We start from the raw sequence: 15,203 nt of genomic DNA on the forward strand, positions 1-15,203 counted from the left end.
TGGGGGGGGGGGTTGCCCGTGCCCCGGCCCGCGGGGGGGTTAACGGGCCGCCCGGGGGGGCCTTGTGTTGCAGACGCGGATGCAGAGCCTGCGGCCGGAGCCCGCCGCCCGGTACCGGAACGTGCTGGAGGCCCTGTGGCGCATCGCCCGCACCGAGGGCGTCTGGCGGCCCATGCGGGGCCTGAACATCACCGCCACCGGCGCCGGCCCGGCCCACGCCCTCTACTTCGCCTGCTACGAAAAGTTAAAAAAGACGCTGAGTGACGTTATCCAGGCAGGGGGCAATAGCCATGTGGCCAACGGTACTGCCCCCCGCCGAGCCCCGGGGCCGCCGCACCGGGGAGGGGAGCGGGGTGGGGAGGGCCGGCCCGGTCCCGCGGGGTGGCGGGTCCTTGGGGTGTCCCCACCCCCGTGCTCCCTCCGGCCCCCGTCCCGCCGGAGCCGCCGCCGGTACCGGGCGTGAAGCAGGTCGGTGACCCCGGCTGGGAGGGGTGCCGGTGCACGGGAGCTGCCCGCGGAGGAGCCGGGACACCCACCCGTGGGTCGGTGACGGAGCTCGCTTCGGGAGCGGCACGTGGTTCCAGAGCCCGTCACCTCGAGGTGCCCGTTGGGTGACGCCCGGAGCCGCTGCGGGGGGCAGAGCCCGCCCTCTGCTTACTCTTCCGTGGGGCCCCCGGGGACACTCGCCCCCCTCCGGGCCCCCCGTCCCCCGGTGGCGTGGGCTGGTCCCCCAGCGAGTCCCAGCTGCCCCGGGGGAGGTGGCAGCACGCTGCGATCCCCCCGTCTTCCTTGAGCTGGGGAGTGCCGAGGACCAGCCCGCCTCGCGGAGGGGAGATGGAGGCCGCCCTTCGGATCCCCCCCCTCTTCCCGGGGCCACCTCCTGCGCCCAGGCGGGGGACTCGGGGCCGTGGTGGAGCCCCGGGGTCCCTCGCCTCCCGCCCCTCACCTGTGGCAGTTCTTGTTTTGCAGGTGCAGCCGGGTGTGTAGCGACGTTGCTCCACGACGCAGCCATGAACCCTGCCGAAGGTAATGGTGGCCCCGGCCTGCTGGGGAGGGGAGGGTCGGGGGCCGCCCGCGCCCCTCGGGTCCCCTCCGCGCCACGGAGGGTTCTCTCCTCACCGCTCCCCCAACTGTGAGGATCCTTCGGGGACCAGCAGCAGGTTAGGGTACCCGGTGGAGCCCGTTATGGAGGGTGCGGGTGGAGGAGATTCATTCTGGGGAGCACAGGAGGAGGAAGAGGAGGCAGGAGAACAATGGGCTTTCGCCCCGGGGGGTGGCTGGGGACCGTCACCTGGAGCAGGAGAGAAAGCAATAAGTTATTCCGGGTGTGTGGAAACGGTGCGTTGCTGCAGTGAGATCTCAGGAAGACGTGGTACGGTTCTGGGTCTGTGTTTGAGAAGAAAACTAAAAGAATGGGGTAGAGAAGGCACACAGAGCAGTAAGGGGAAGGGAGATCCTGTGCTGTGGAATGTCTGGAAGATGCTCATTTTGTCGAGCCTGGTATGTAAAAAACTGTGAAAGCACTTGTGAGGAGAAGGATCTGGGGCTCCTGGTGGACAGTAAACTCTCCATGAGCCAGCAATGGGCCCTTGTGGCCAAGAGGCCAATGGGATCCTGGGCTGCGTAGGGCAGAGTGTGGCCAGGAGGTGCAGGGAGGTCATTCTCCCCCTCTGCTCTGCACTGGGGAGGCCACAACTGGAATCCTGCCTCCAGTGCTGGGCTCCCCAGTTCAAGAGAGACAGGGAACTGCTGGAGAGAGTCCAGCGTAGGGCAACAGAGAGGATGGAGGGGTTGGAGCATCTCCCTGATGAGGAAAGGCTGAGAGAGCTGGGGCTCTTGAGCCTGGAGAAGAGAAGGCTGAGGGGAGACCTTCTTCATGCTGCCAAGTCTCTAAAGGGGGGGTTGAAGGAGGATGGAGCCGGACTCTTTCCAGTGGTTCCCAGGGACAGGACGAGGGGCAACGGGCACAAGCTGGACCATGGGAAGTTCCACTGCAATGGGAGGAAGAACTTGTTTGGGGTGAGGGTGGCAGAGCCCTGGCAGAGGCTGCCCAGGGAGGGTGTGGAGTCCCCTTCTCTGGAGATCTTCAAGCCCTGCCTGGATGCTCCTGAGTGCTGTGCTCTGGGCAGCCCTGCTTTGGCCGGGGGGTTGGACTGGAGGGTCTCTAGAGGTCCCTTCCAACTCTGACAATTCCCTGATTCTGTATGAAAAAGGCAGAGGGAGTTTGTAACTGAAGTCTGTGCACGTGGTGGGAGAAGGAGGAATCACAAGGAAAGGCCAGTCCTGAACGGATTTTCTCCTCTTAAAACTGAAGGGCTGATGCCAGCGCAGCTCCAGCTGGTCTGAGCCCAGCAGGGCCCCTGCCTGCTGCCACCCTGCCAAGCTGTGTGCTCAGGCTGTTGGCATTCCCTCCTGGAGCTCCTCTCCTTATCCCAACTGCAGTAGTCTGTCATTGCAGCGGTTTTAGCTCTTTGTGGTGGTACTGAATGGGGGGAGCAGGACAGCACCCCCTGGGTTCTGGGCTCCCCTGCCCGGCTCCCGGAGGTGTTGGGGGGGGGGGGTTTGTGTTTGGTTCTTGCCCCAGAGCAGCTGTGTTTTGGCAGTGGCTGCTAATGGTTCCTGGCTGGTGGGCTCTGCAGCCTGCCGTGGTTCTTCTGCAGTGGAGCCAGCTGGGGAGGGACAGGCTCATCCTGGAAAAGAGGAGAAGAGGTGCAGAGGGGGTTCTCCTGACTGTGTGGTAGCTCTGCAGCAGTGGATGGGGAGACATGGGGCACTTGGCAGCAAGGGGAGATGTGGAGTATGAGCTCCTGGGCATCGGGATGTTCCCTGTGGCTGCAGCAGCTGCAGGGTTTGCAGGTGGTGGTGTCTGTGTGACGGCGATGCCTCGGCAGATCTAACTGTCTGCAGCCCTGCCGGGGGACACGCAGGGCACTGCTGCTCTGAGTTGTCCGTCATCGGCTCTTACACCAGCGTGACCCAACTCCAGGCACAGGAGGACGCCTGGCTTCGTGCTTACCTTTTCTTTCTCCTCTCCCCCTCCACACCTGGATCCCGGCTGCTGCTGCTGCCCATCCCAAGTGGTTAAACAGAGGATGCAGATGTACAACTCTCCTTACCAGCGTGTGACGGACTGTGTGCGGGCTGTGTGGCGCAACGAAGGGGCTGGAGCTTTCTACCGCAGCTACACCACCCAGCTCACCATGAACATCCCCTTCCAAGCCATTCACTTCATGACCTACGAGTTCTTGCAAGAGCAGCTCAACCCCCACAGACAGTACAACCCGGGCTCCCACGTGGTCTCTGGAGCCTGCGCGGGGGCTGTCGCTGCCGCTGCCACCACGCCTTTGGACGTTTGCAAAACGCTGCTCAACACCCAGGAGTCCCTGGCTTTGAGCTCCAACATCAGCGGACACATCACAGGCATGGCCAATGCCTTCAGGACGGTGTACCAAGTGGGCGGCGTGACCGCCTACTTCAGAGGGGTCCAGGCCAGAGTCATTTACCAGATGCCCTCGACGGCGATCGCCTGGTCCGTGTACGAGTTCTTCAAGTACATCCTCACCAAGCGCCAGGAGGAGCGGCGGGCTGGGAAGTGAGCCAGAGCCCAACGCCGTGCCAGACCTGCTTCACCTCCCCTCCTGGTTTGTCTTCTGACCTCTCTCCCTTTCAGATTGGTTTGTGTCGAAGAGAGGGGGCAGCGAGGGCCTTTGGGCTTTAGCCATGAGGTGTTTGCCCCGTGGCTGCCGCAGCTCTGCTCAGGCTGCGGGGTTTGCTCTCCCCTGAAATGTCCCACTGGGAGCTGCAGCCCCGGTCACATCCCCTGGCACTTTGGTGGAGCCGTGTTCCTCTCCTGCCCTTAACCAACCCCCCCCCCTCACGCAAAGCTCACCCCTCCTTGGGGGGGAAGGTGAATGTCCTGCCCTCCCCCTGGCAGGGCCGCGCCGAGGAGGGGGTGGCTGCGCTGCCCCGGTTGCTGGGGGCTTTGTCTGGCTTTTGGCCTTGCCGTTGTCTTGTAGCACGCACACGTGATGCCCCGGTGGTGGTGGGGCGGGGGGAGAGGATGGCACTTGAGGAGGGGGAGCCTGTAGGTTTGTTGTTGTTCCTGCTCTTGACACCTCCAATAAAAACTGTTCTGCTCTGTCCTCATGTCCCCTCTTTACTCCCGGCACCGCTCCTTTGCCCGGTGCTGAGCTCTTTTGAGGGGTGCTGGAGAGGAAGGGAGATGGGGTCTGGAGGGGGGGGTGGTGGGAGGAGGGGACCTGCCTGGCCCAGCCACCCTGGAAACCTGCAGGAAGGGTGGTGGTCTCCATCTCTGGCTGCTGGCCTGGGCTGTGACCCCACTGGAGGAAGGTTGATGCTTCTCAGCCAGGCAGTCCCACACCCCCACTGACCCGGGGTCATCGAGATGCCTCCAGGACACGCCAAGTGGAGGTGGTGGCAGGAGGGCCCTGGGTTGGGGACAGCACTGGGTGAGGGTGGAGGGCTTTGTACACCTCACACAGGAGATTTGGGGGGCTCAGCAAGGCTTTTACCACCTCATTTTGAGTAATTAAACTAGTTTGTGCTGTGTTGGGCATCTTAAAACTCTTATCAACGCACATGCTTAAAATCACAGGATGACATGGGGTTGGAAGGGACCTCTGGAGATCATCCAGTCCAACCCCCTGTCAGAGCAGGGCCACCCAGAGCAGGTTCCAGAGAAACGTCTCCAGGCGGGTTTGAATGTCTCCAGAGAAGGAGACTCCACCACCTCTCTGGGCAGCCTCTGCCAGGGCTCTGCCACCCCCAAAAGAAAGAAGTTCCCCCTCATGTTTAGGTGGAACTTCTTATATTCAAGTTTGTGCCCGTTCCCTCTTGTCCTGTCCCTGGGCACCACTGAGAAAAGCCTGGCCCCATCCTCCTGACACCCACCCTTCAAGTATTTATAGGTGTTGATCAGTTCCCCCCTCAGCCTTCTCTTCTCCAGACTAAAAAGACCCAAATTCCTCAGCCTTTCCTCATACGGGAGATGCTCCAGGCCCCTCATACCTTTGTAGCCCTCTGCTGTCCCCTCTCCAGCAGTTCCCTGTCCTTCTGGAACTGGGGAGCCCAGAACTGGTCCCAGTGCTCCAGCTGGGGCCTCCCCAGGGCAGAGCAGAGGGGCAGGATGACCCCCCTCCTCCTGCTGCTCACACTCTTCCTGATGCCCCCCAGGATGCCCTTGGCCTTCTTGGCCCCAAGGGCCCATTGCTGGCTCATGGGCATCCTGTTGTCCACCAGGACTCCCAGATCTTTCTCCTCAGAGCTGCTCTCCAGCAGGTCACCCCCAACCTGTCCTGGTGCAGGGGGTTATTCCTCCCCAGGTGCAGGACCCTGCACTTGCCCTGGTTGAATTTCATCAGGTTCCTCTCTGCCCAGCTCTCCAGCCTCTCCAGGTCTGATAATTAATAGAGTAGCTTATTTCTTTGCAGTTTTGTTAGCTGTCTTGGTACCAGCTGGGGAGCTGCTGGCCGGCCTTGGCAGACCCTGTGCTCAGCACCCAAGTATCACCCACCAGCACTGACCTTCCCGGAGTAGAGCTCTGGGTTCCTCACACCGGGTGCCCGTGGGTGACGCCTGGCTCCTGTGGGGTGCTCTCACAGCACCCGCAGGAGGGGTGTCTGTCCCACACTGCCATGCCCAAAATACCTCCCTGGAGGAAATGCCTTCACAGCCCTGGTATGTGCTGCTGGCGAGCATCTGGGGCGGCTCGGGCAGCTCCAGAGGATCCACCAGCCCAGCCTGGCCAGCACAGAGGGCAAAGAGGTGTTGTCCTGGGGCTGGAAAGGCTGCTGGGTGAGCAAGGGAGGGGGGGCACAGCCCTCAGGGGCATGGGCTTTCAGAGGTTGGATGCCCAACTCCCTGCCCAAGCCCCATCCCAGCCCCCGCTCCACCTTCCCCTTCAGCATCTCTCTTGTCCCTGGTTCCCGAGGGTGGGAGACTGAGGACCCCCCGTTGCCCAGCAGGTCTGCGTGTCCTTGGGCACAGAGTGGCCACAGCCACTGCTCCACAGCCCAGGTCCTCCCGAATTGTGGGCTGTGCCCATCCTCTGCTCCCTGGCACCAGCTGCAGGCTCCTGGTTCCTGCTTTTTCTGCACAAGCCAAAGGACGAGAAGCTCCTTAAAGAAACAAAAGCTGCCGGAAGCCGGGAGCCTCCAGTTTTTCCACCATTTTAGGAGCTGGGGCTTTAAGAAATAGCCTGAGTATTGCAAGATCTGGCAGCCCTGCGGCTCCTCCACCCAAGAGGGAGAAATCGGAGAAGCAGAAATGGCTGGGAGAGACCCGGGGAGGATTAGCTCGGCGGGCAGGGCATGAGGCAGGAGTTTGCAGAAGATGGGTATGATCGGGCTCTGCCAGGGTGGATCTCCCTGCCCAGGAGCCAAAAGCTGTTGGCAGCAGAGCTGCAGCTTTACCTTTAGCCTTCCCCACACATCAGAGGCAATGAGAGACCCCGCAGAGGGGAAGGCAGGGACACGGGCTGGGACTGGGGGGAATTCACACCATTAAATCCATCGGCTGCTGGGAGAAGGTCTAAGGCATGATTGAAGGTGACTCCAGGATGTTGCCATGAATAACCACCCACAGAAGTGCTGGGGGAGGGAGCAAGACCCCTGGGAACGGAGAGACGCTAAGTCAGCACGGGGCAGTGATGCTGCCGTGTGAGTGCTGGGCCCTGGTGCTGCCCTGGTGAGGGCATGGCCTCTCCACTCCCCCAGCATGGGCATGGCTTCTCTGCTCCCCTGGTGCGGGCATGGCCTCTCCGCTCCCCCGGTGCGGGCATGGCCTCTCCACTCCCCCTGCATGGGCATGGCCTCTCCGCTCCCCCGGTGTGGGCATGGCCTCTCTGCTGCCCTGGCAAGGGCATGGCCTCTCTGCTCCCCCTGCATGGGCATGGCCTCTCCACTGTCCTGGCGAGGGCATGGCCTCCCTGCTCCCCTGGTGAGGGCATGGCCTCTCCGCTCCCCCAGCACGGGCATGGCAAGAAGGTCTATAAATGCCAACGGGCAAAGGCATGATTGAAGGTGACTCCAGGATGTTGCCATGAATAACCACCCACAGAAGTGCTGGGGGAGGGAGCAAGACCCCTGGGAACGGAGAGACGCTAAGTCAGCACGGGGCAGTGATGCTGCCGTGTGAGTGCTGGGCCCTGGTGCTGCCCTGGTGAGGGCATGGCCTCTCCACTCCCCCAGCATGGGCATGGCTTCTCTGCTCCCCTGGTGCGGGCATGGCCTCTCCGCTCCCCCGGTGCGGGCATGGCCTCTCCACTCCCCCTGCATGGGCATGGCCTCTCCGCTCCCCCGGTGTGGGCATGGCCTCTCTGCTGCCCTGGCAAGGGCATGGCCTCTCTGCTCCCCCTGCATGGGCATGGCCTCTCCACTGTCCTGGCGAGGGCATGGCCTCCCTGCTCCCCTGGTGAGGGCATGGCCTCTCCGCTCCCCCAGCACGGGCATGGCCTCTCCGCTGTCCTGGTGAGGGCATGGCCTCTCTGCTCCCCTGGTGAGGGCATGGCCTCTCCGCTGTCCTGGTGAGGGCATGGCCTCTCTGCTCCCCTGGTGAGGGCATGGCCTCTCCGCTGCCCCGGCGCTTCGCCAGCTCTCCCAGGTGTTGCTCAGAGCGGGCAGCAGCCGCCCCGCAGAGGATGGCGTTGCCTGTGAGGGGTCTGGCTCCTCAGGGCTTCCTGAAGAGGCTTCCAGGGGGTTTCCAGATGTGCCTTGGGCCAAGCCGCGAAAAATCCCCTGTCCTGCTGCCATCTCCATCCCTCGAGCCAGAGCTCTGCCTGTGGCTGGTACGTGGCTGCTCCACAGCTCTGCTGGGGTGAGATGTCCCCTCACCAGCGAGCCTGGCTCCTCTGGTGCCGTTGGCATGAGGAAATGCCAGAGGCAATGGGGTTATTGGCTGGTTCTGCCATGGCCGCTGCCTTTCCAAGGTCTGATAAGGCCTCGGAGAAGCCACACTGTCTGTGTCTGGGTCTGTCCTGTGGCCTCTTAAGTATTTGGCTGCGCTTTGGGAGAGATCCCTCCTACAGCCTCTTCTGAGTAAAGAGATTATTTTTGGCTTTCCAGCAAGGGAGCCATGCTTAGCTTGACGGAGTTCTGGAGACAACCCTTTTTCTTCTTGTGTCCCTGCAGGATCCCTTGCCACATCCAGCAGGGACGGGGATTTGCTGCCTTGCCCACCCATGTCCGGCTGCCCCTTCAGCCCTGTCCTGCCACTGGGGCCAGAACGGGGGTCCCAGGTTGGGGTGAGCCCCAAGGCAGCACCACTGGCCTTACCCTGCTCCGGGTGACAGATCCGGGGCTGCCCCAGCTCTGCCGTGGCAGGAGCCCAAGCTATTTCAGGCAGCCCAAGGTTGCCATGCCAGGAGCAGCTCAGGAGCCCCTGGCTGCCAGGGATTTGCTGCCTTGCCCGCCCGTGTCCGCCTGCCCCTTCAGCCCTGTCCTGCCACTGGGGCCAGAACGGGGGTCCCAGGTTGGGGTGAGCCCCAAGGCAGCACCACTGGCCTTACCCTGCTCCGGGTGACAGATCCGGGGCTGCCCCAGCTCTGCCGTGGCAGGAGCCCAAGCTATTTCAGGCAGCCCAAGGTTGCCATGCCAGGAGCAGCTCAGGAGCCCCTGGCTGCCTTCCTGGGGTAACTGGAGACGCCTGCACCCCCACAGGTTAAGAGCAGGGCTGGGGTGAGGGGAGCTGGGGGGAGTTCATCACCCCCCGAGCAAGAAGGGGAGACCCCTCCAACACGTCTGCCCTGTACCTGGGGCCGGTGGACTCCTGAGCTGCTCCTGCCTCAAGGACCCCACGCAGGGCACTGGGTCCCAGCCCAGTCTGGGTGCAGGCGGGGGGGTGAGGGCACTGCCCTGCTGAACTGCATCCCTGCCCCTCCTCTGCTGGCACACGGAGCTTCCCCGGCCTTTCCTGCCCCCCAGCCCCCCTGCGGTGGGTGCCAGGCTCGGTGGGAGGAGATGGCTGAGACCCCCATGGGTGGTGGAGGTGGGCTTCCAGCCTCCCTCCAGCCCCAACCCACCCTGGCTCTGGAATTCCTCAGTGCTCTGTCAGACCCCAATAAAGTCACACACGTTCTCATGATCCCACAGCCTTACAGCGGTGGTAAACGCGGGCGCCAGGGCTTCCTGGACACAGAGCAGATATTGCTTCTGCTGGGCTCTGAGAAACCCTCTTCTGACCCTTGTTGCTGTCTGGGTTAAAACTCTGAGAGACAAGCCCTGGCTGGGCTGGTACCAGCCTGCCTGGCTCTGGCCAAGCTTCGCAGCGGTGCAGGGAGGCAAGAAATATAGCCTGAAAGGTGAAAAACGAGGCTGCAAACCTGCTTTTGTGGCTGTAAAGAGCCATCTGAGGCAGCAATCCTCAGGGCTGGGCTGGGACGGCGCTCAGTGTGTCTGAGTTTGGGGGGAGATGTTGGTAATACCCGAACTTAGCCCAGGGCTACGTGTCCAAGCCCCCTGACCAGGGGCTGCGAAGAGGCTCTGGGAGGATGCTGCCGGGCTGGAGCTGGGGTGCAGCACCCAGCGTGTCACCGGGGAGATGGCAGAGCTGGGAGCAGGGCTGCTCCTGGGCTGGCAGGGGAGTCGCAGCAGGGGCCAGGCTCCCAAGGGCACACGGGTGAGGACAGTGGGGACAGCTCAAGGGCACTGTGACACTCAAGCCTGCCCGAGGATCCGTCTCAAAAGTAGCCGAAGCAAAGGGCTGTTCCAGGAGATGGGGGAGCTCCAGCCCTGCTGTCCCCGTCCCAGTGCGCCTGCAGGGACTGCACGACCAGTGCCGCTACCCCTGGAGAAACCCTTCAGTCCCCCCGGGGCACCCATGGCACCTGGGTGACATAAGAGCCTCCTGGCAGAGCATGGACTGTCTAGGTGGGTGCCAGGAGAAATGCAAACCCGAGCAGCCTTCTCCTCTGTCGCCGGCACCTTTGGGTGCCCATTAGACCTGGGCAGGACATTGCCCGGAGCTTTGCCCAGAGCTATAAAAAGGGAGAGGGGAGTCCAAAATTGGGCCAAAATCGGGCTGTTCCTCCAGCAGGGACACAGCTCCCTCTGGCGAGGACGCAGCTACAGTGGGCACCACATCCATCAGCAGTGTCCTTGGGGAAGGGTTTGCCGGGGTGAAGGTGGTAGCCAGAGGGTGCAAGCAGTGCTGGGCAATCAGGAGCTTGGACGGGGCGGCCCTAGAGCTGGGTGAATGGCTATGGGACGGAGAAGACAATCAGAGCCCAAATCCTGCTGGGTCTGTGTCCAGTTTTGGGCCCCCTACCATAAAAAAGACATTGAGGTGCTGGAGCGGGTCCAGAGAAGGGCGACAAAGATGGTGAGGGGTCTGGAGAATAAGTCTGATGAGGAGAGGCTGAGGGAGCTGGGGTTATTCAGCCTGGAGAAGAGGAGGCTGAGGGGAGACCTTCTGGCTCTCTCCAACTCCCTGAAAGGAGGGTGTAGAGAGGTGGGGGGTCGGTCTCTTTTCTCAAGTCACAGGCGACAGGACAAGAGGAAATGGCCTCAAGTTGCCCCAGGGGAGGTTCAGGCTGGATATTAGGAAAAATTTTTTCACTGAAAGGGTTATCAGACACTGGAATGGGCTGCCCAGGGAGGTGGTTGAGGCACCATCCCTGGAGGTGTTCAAAAGACAGGTTGATGTAGTGCTGGGAGGTCTGGTTTAGTGATGATGCTCCTTGTTTGTTGTGTGGGTGTCTATTTTTGTCAGTCAGGTTGACGGTTGGACAAGATGATCTTTAAGGTCCCTTCCAACCTAGAAGATTCTGTGATTCTGTGATTCTGTCTCTCACAGGGACGTGCTGATGCTTGTGCTCAGATGAAAATAGAGAGCAAAACATTGCTCACTAGAAAGGGACCTGCACAGTGGCTAGAGGCCGGGAGGGGATGGTGGCCCCATCCCCAGCCCTCCTGCTGCCGTGGGGACATGTGTGGGTGCTTTCCTTTTGCCGTGGGTGCAGCTCTGCCCACTGCAGCAAACTTCTGTGTGTGTGTGTGTCGGGGGAACCTCGGCTCCCACCAAACCCTGCTGTGGGTGTGGGGAGCCACCAGCTGCCCAGAGACACAGCAACCAGCCCAGCCTTCCTGGTGCCCAGTGTGTCCCACTGCTGTCCCTGGTGCCAGGGACACGATGGGACACAGGGACACAGAGGGAGGCAGCTCTGGAGCCCTCCAACCCTTGCAGGGGCGCTCCCAAACCGACCCACCACCAGACAGGGAGCCCCTGAGCGCGGGGCGGTGGGGACAGAGGGGTTCCTGTCACTCCCAACCCGAACCACCACCAGACAGGGAGCCCCTGAGCTCGGGGCGGTGGGGACAGAGGGGTTCCTGTCACTCCCAAACCGACCCACCACCAGACAGGGAGCCCCTGAGCGCGGGGCGGTGGGGACAGAGGGGTTCCTGTCACTCCCAACCCGAACCACCACCAGACAGGGAGTCCCTGAGCAGGGGTGGTGGGGACAGAGGGGTTCCTGTCACTCCTGTCCCCGGGTGCTCGCCGATAGATGGTGGTGTTGTATCTCGCTTGGGGACAGGCCCCGGGAGCCGTGTCCCAGCCGGGAGCCCGGGGCACCGGCAGCCAGGGACTCCCCTGGCAGCGCCCCCAGGTCAGCCATGGGAAGGGGACTGTGGATTTCATCACCTGGGGACAGCTCTGACCCTCAGCAGCGCTCCCTTCTCCGGGGGAGTCCCCTGAGCCCCTCGTAGCGGTGTGTGCCCGGTCTCACCGCTGCAGGGAGGAGAGAAGCAACAGCTAAAATACACACGTGTGTCCCTTAGTTAGGTGTAGGCATCTCTGGATGCACATGACATGCTGGAGGACTTGGGGAGGGTCTGTGGCCACCAGTGACTCGGCCAAGGAAGGGAGGCAGATCCCTGGCCCTCTTGCTGGCCAGGCAAGTAGTGGGAGAAACCCTCTCTGGAGGCTCCACAGCACAAGTGCTGATATTTTAATTTAATTACCTGACCCATGCCTGGCCACAGCCCTCTCGGCGCTGGAGAGCACTTGTGTGACAACCCCACGTTGTCATCGCCAGGAGGAGCTTCCAGCTCCCGGCGCTGGCTGCCTCGGCAGCTCCCAGCTGGTGGCGTGGGGTGGCTGTGGTGGGAAGTGCTGAAGGTCAGGATCTGCTGCTCCAACCCAGAGGGGCAAGAGCCGGGCACCACCCCAGCACACAGCTGGATCCCTGGGCAGCAGGAGGCTGCTGTGCCCAGGTGGTAGCAGATGGGAGGAGAACCTCATGAGGTTCAACAAGGACAAGTGTAGGGTCCTGCACCTGGGGAGGAAGAACTCCAGGCACCAATAGAGGTTGGGGTGGGTCTACTGGAGATCACTTCTGAGGAGAAGGATCTGGGGGTCCTGGTGGACAGTAAACTCTCCAGGAGCCAGCAATGGGCCCTTGTGGCCAAGAGGCCAATGGGATCCTGGGCTGCGTAGGGCAGAGTGTGGCCAGGAGGTGCAGGGAGGTCATTCTCCCCCTCTGCTCTGCACTGGGGAGGCCACAACTGGAATCCTGCCTCCAGTGCTGGGCTCCCCAGTTCAAGAGAGACAGGGAACTGCTGGAGAGAGTCCAGCGTAGGGCAACAGAGAGGATGGAGGGATTGGAGCATCTCCCTGATGAGGAAAGGCTGAGAGAGCTGGGGCTCTTGAGCCTGGAGAAGAGAAGGCTGAGGGGAGACCTTCTTCATGCTGACAAGTCTCTAAAGGGGGGGTTGAAGGAGGATGGAGCCGGGCTCTTTCCAGTGGTTCCCAGGGACAGGACGAGGGGCAACGGGCACAAGCTGGACCATGGGAAGTTCCACTGCAATGGGAGGAAGAACTTGTTTGGGGTGAGGGTGGCAGAGCCCTGGCAGAGGCTGCCCAGGGAGGGTGTGGAGTCCCCTTCTCTGGAGATCTTCAAACCCGCCTGGATGCTCCTGAGTGCTGTGCTCTGGGCAGCCCTGCTTTGGCCGGGGGGTTGGACTGGAGGGTCTCTAGAGGTCCCTTCCAACTCTGATAATTCCATGATTCTGTGATTCCATAACTCAGTGGGGTCTGCCCAGGTCCATGGGCAGCATCACGGGGAGCAGACATCTTGCTCTGTGCCCAAGTGAGCTCCTTGTAGATGGCAGCCAGTGGGTGGTGAAGAGAGAAGGGGGAGGGATGACTACAGTGGGGGAGAGGGAGGAATGGAAAAAGATGTCAGGAAGGAGAGGAAACCAGAGCAGATCTGCAGAGCTGCAGAAGGAGCAGCACTGGTCCCACACAATCCCAGGCATGACGAAATGGCCTCACAAAACCAGTGAGCGCTGGGGTTTGCATGGAGCCTCCCTGGGGACCGCTGAGCCGAGGCAAGTTCTGCTCATGGGCTCCTCCTTGGCCAGGAAACTTGAATGAAAAACAGAGCTGGAGTCCATGCATGGAGCGGGCCTGAGGCCTCGTAGTTAAAGCCTGGCCACCCCAACAGTCCCTCCTCCGCTTTAAGTCAGTGCGTTGTTTTAGAGAATCTCGTCCCTGTCTGAAACCAATCGGCACCTCCCTTCCCGATTCCCAAACAGCAGTTAATCCCCTTGTTTGACTGGAAAGAGGCAACACGCACCCTCTGCCCCTCGACCATGGTCCTCCCAATCCCTCCCTCCCCGATGTCCCCCCGGCCGCGCCACCGCCGCAGCGGGACCACGCAGGGAGGGTGTTCAGCAGCGCCCGCAGCTCTTCCCCCGGGTCCCGCCCGCAGCGTCCCGCTTCACCCCGGGGCGCGGGGAACAAGGTACGTCATGGGCGGGCGCTGACTCCAGCGCAGCCACGCAGCAACTTCCCTCCATTGTGTCTCCCCCTCCCTGGGCAGCCCATCCAATCTGCGGTCTCCCACCATCTCCCTCCCACTGTCCTCCGCCGGCTGTTCCTCCTCTTTGGAGCGTTTCACTTCCGCCGCCCCGCTTTGGGCCCTGCGGCACCGCCAGCTCTTTGTGCCGCTCCGTCCTGCCCAGCAGCTCGGGGGCTTGAGGTGAGAGTCTGCAGAGGGGTCCCTCCCACTAACCCCCTGCTCTCCCCCCAGTCTGAGCTGGTGGGACAGCTGGGATCTGTCCCAGGAATGGAGCTCGCTATGGTGGACATCTAGAAACTTCCACCGCCGTGCCCCATCAGCCTTCAGCTGGGCCTCTCAGCATCCCCCAGCCGGGCACCGCTCCAGCTCAGCGCAGGACGAGCGGGGCTGGGGAGCACACACGCGTGTCACCAGGCACAAGTGGGGCGAGCACAACACCCACCTCACGCCTGGAGCAGTGCTGGGTCCTGGTGGTGCTTGGTAAGACTGGTGCTGCCCAGCGTCACCTCCTGCAACACAGTCCCGGGGTCCCCGTACGCATGAGGCTTAACTGTCCCTGCTCCAGAGAGTGGCTCTGGACGTGGGCAGCGTGACCCACACCAGGGCTCGGGTCTCCTCCAGACCCTCGGGGTGGCGATGCAGTGGATTTCTGACTGGCTGCCACGTACTTGGAAGGGATGTACCGAGCTGGGAGCTCCTCTCACACCCCCTGACTTTGGAGGAGCTTGTGTTGTGGTTACGGTTCCTCACGCGGGTCCCCTATTTTTGCAGACAACGGTCTGGCAGAACACGGAGGAAAAGAAAATGCAAACTCTTTCCTATGGCAGAGACAAATCTCCCCAGCCTGACCGCTGCTGCCGAGAGAGAGCGTTACCTTTGTTCTTGGCTATCCTGTTTCGACCCACGAGACCACAGGGCCTTAACCGCTCATCTCCCAAAGCCAGGAGCGGGGCCTGGGCTTCCTCTCCCGCGACACCTTGCTGCCATCCAAACAATCGGCTGGGTGTGCCGCATCCTCTCCCCGCGCCGGCCCCACGAAGCCCCGGCCTCGGAGGGGCTGGCGGGACCGCGGTGTGCCGAGCCGAGCCGGGCCGGGCCGGGGCTGGGCCCCACCGCCGGCTCCTCGCCCGCTCGGTCCCCGCCAGGCTGCAGGGGAAAGAATTTCTCTGGTTCCCAGTGACCCCCCGAGGTGCGTGTTCAGCCCGCACGGCGGGACTGTGCGGGGTAACCCCGGGTTTAGCAGCCTGAAGAGTCATTACCTGCTGCTGCTGCCGTGGCACAGGGCTGCAAAGCCCGGTGCTCTGCCCGTGGCGGAGGGATGGCCCCACGACACGCGTGGGGAGGGCAGGGGGAGGACGCGGTGGGCATGGCCGGACGAAGACGGAGG

General features: G+C 62.4%; 1 protein-coding gene across 1 annotated transcript; it reads left to right on the forward strand.

Moving 5' to 3' along the window:
- The first annotated feature begins 48 nt into the window (after positions 1–48).
- On the forward strand, positions 49–4,142 carry SLC25A28 (solute carrier family 25 (mitochondrial iron transporter), member 28). Its single transcript, XM_014959958.1, has 3 exons — positions 49–302; positions 970–1,026; positions 3,079–4,142. The coding sequence occupies exons 1-3, from the start codon at positions 80–82 to the stop codon at positions 3,594–3,596; spliced, it is 798 nt and encodes a 265-aa protein (XP_014815444.1). The 5' UTR covers positions 49–79; the 3' UTR covers positions 3,597–4,142.
- Positions 4,143–15,203: the final 11,061 nt, after the last annotated feature.

Source organism: Calidris pugnax, unplaced genomic scaffold (assembly GCF_001431845.1).
Source record: "Calidris pugnax isolate Ruff unplaced genomic scaffold, ASM143184v1 scaffold4, whole genome shotgun sequence".
Lineage (NCBI taxonomy): Eukaryota > Metazoa > Chordata > Aves > Charadriiformes > Scolopacidae > Calidris > Calidris pugnax.

Bases quoted from the DNA above. Each gene is read 5' to 3' on its own strand.
- SLC25A28 (XM_014959958.1), top strand. From the start codon at position 80: ATGCAGAGCCTGCGGCCGGAGCCCGCCGCCCGGTACCGGAACGTGCTG. The intron at 303-969 runs GTACTGCCCCCC...CTTGTTTTGCAG, and splicing joins CAATAGCCATGTGGCCAACG to GTGCAGCCGGGTGTGTAGCG. The intron at 1,027-3,078 runs GTAATGGTGGCC...GCCCATCCCAAG, and splicing joins AGCCATGAACCCTGCCGAAG to TGGTTAAACAGAGGATGCAG.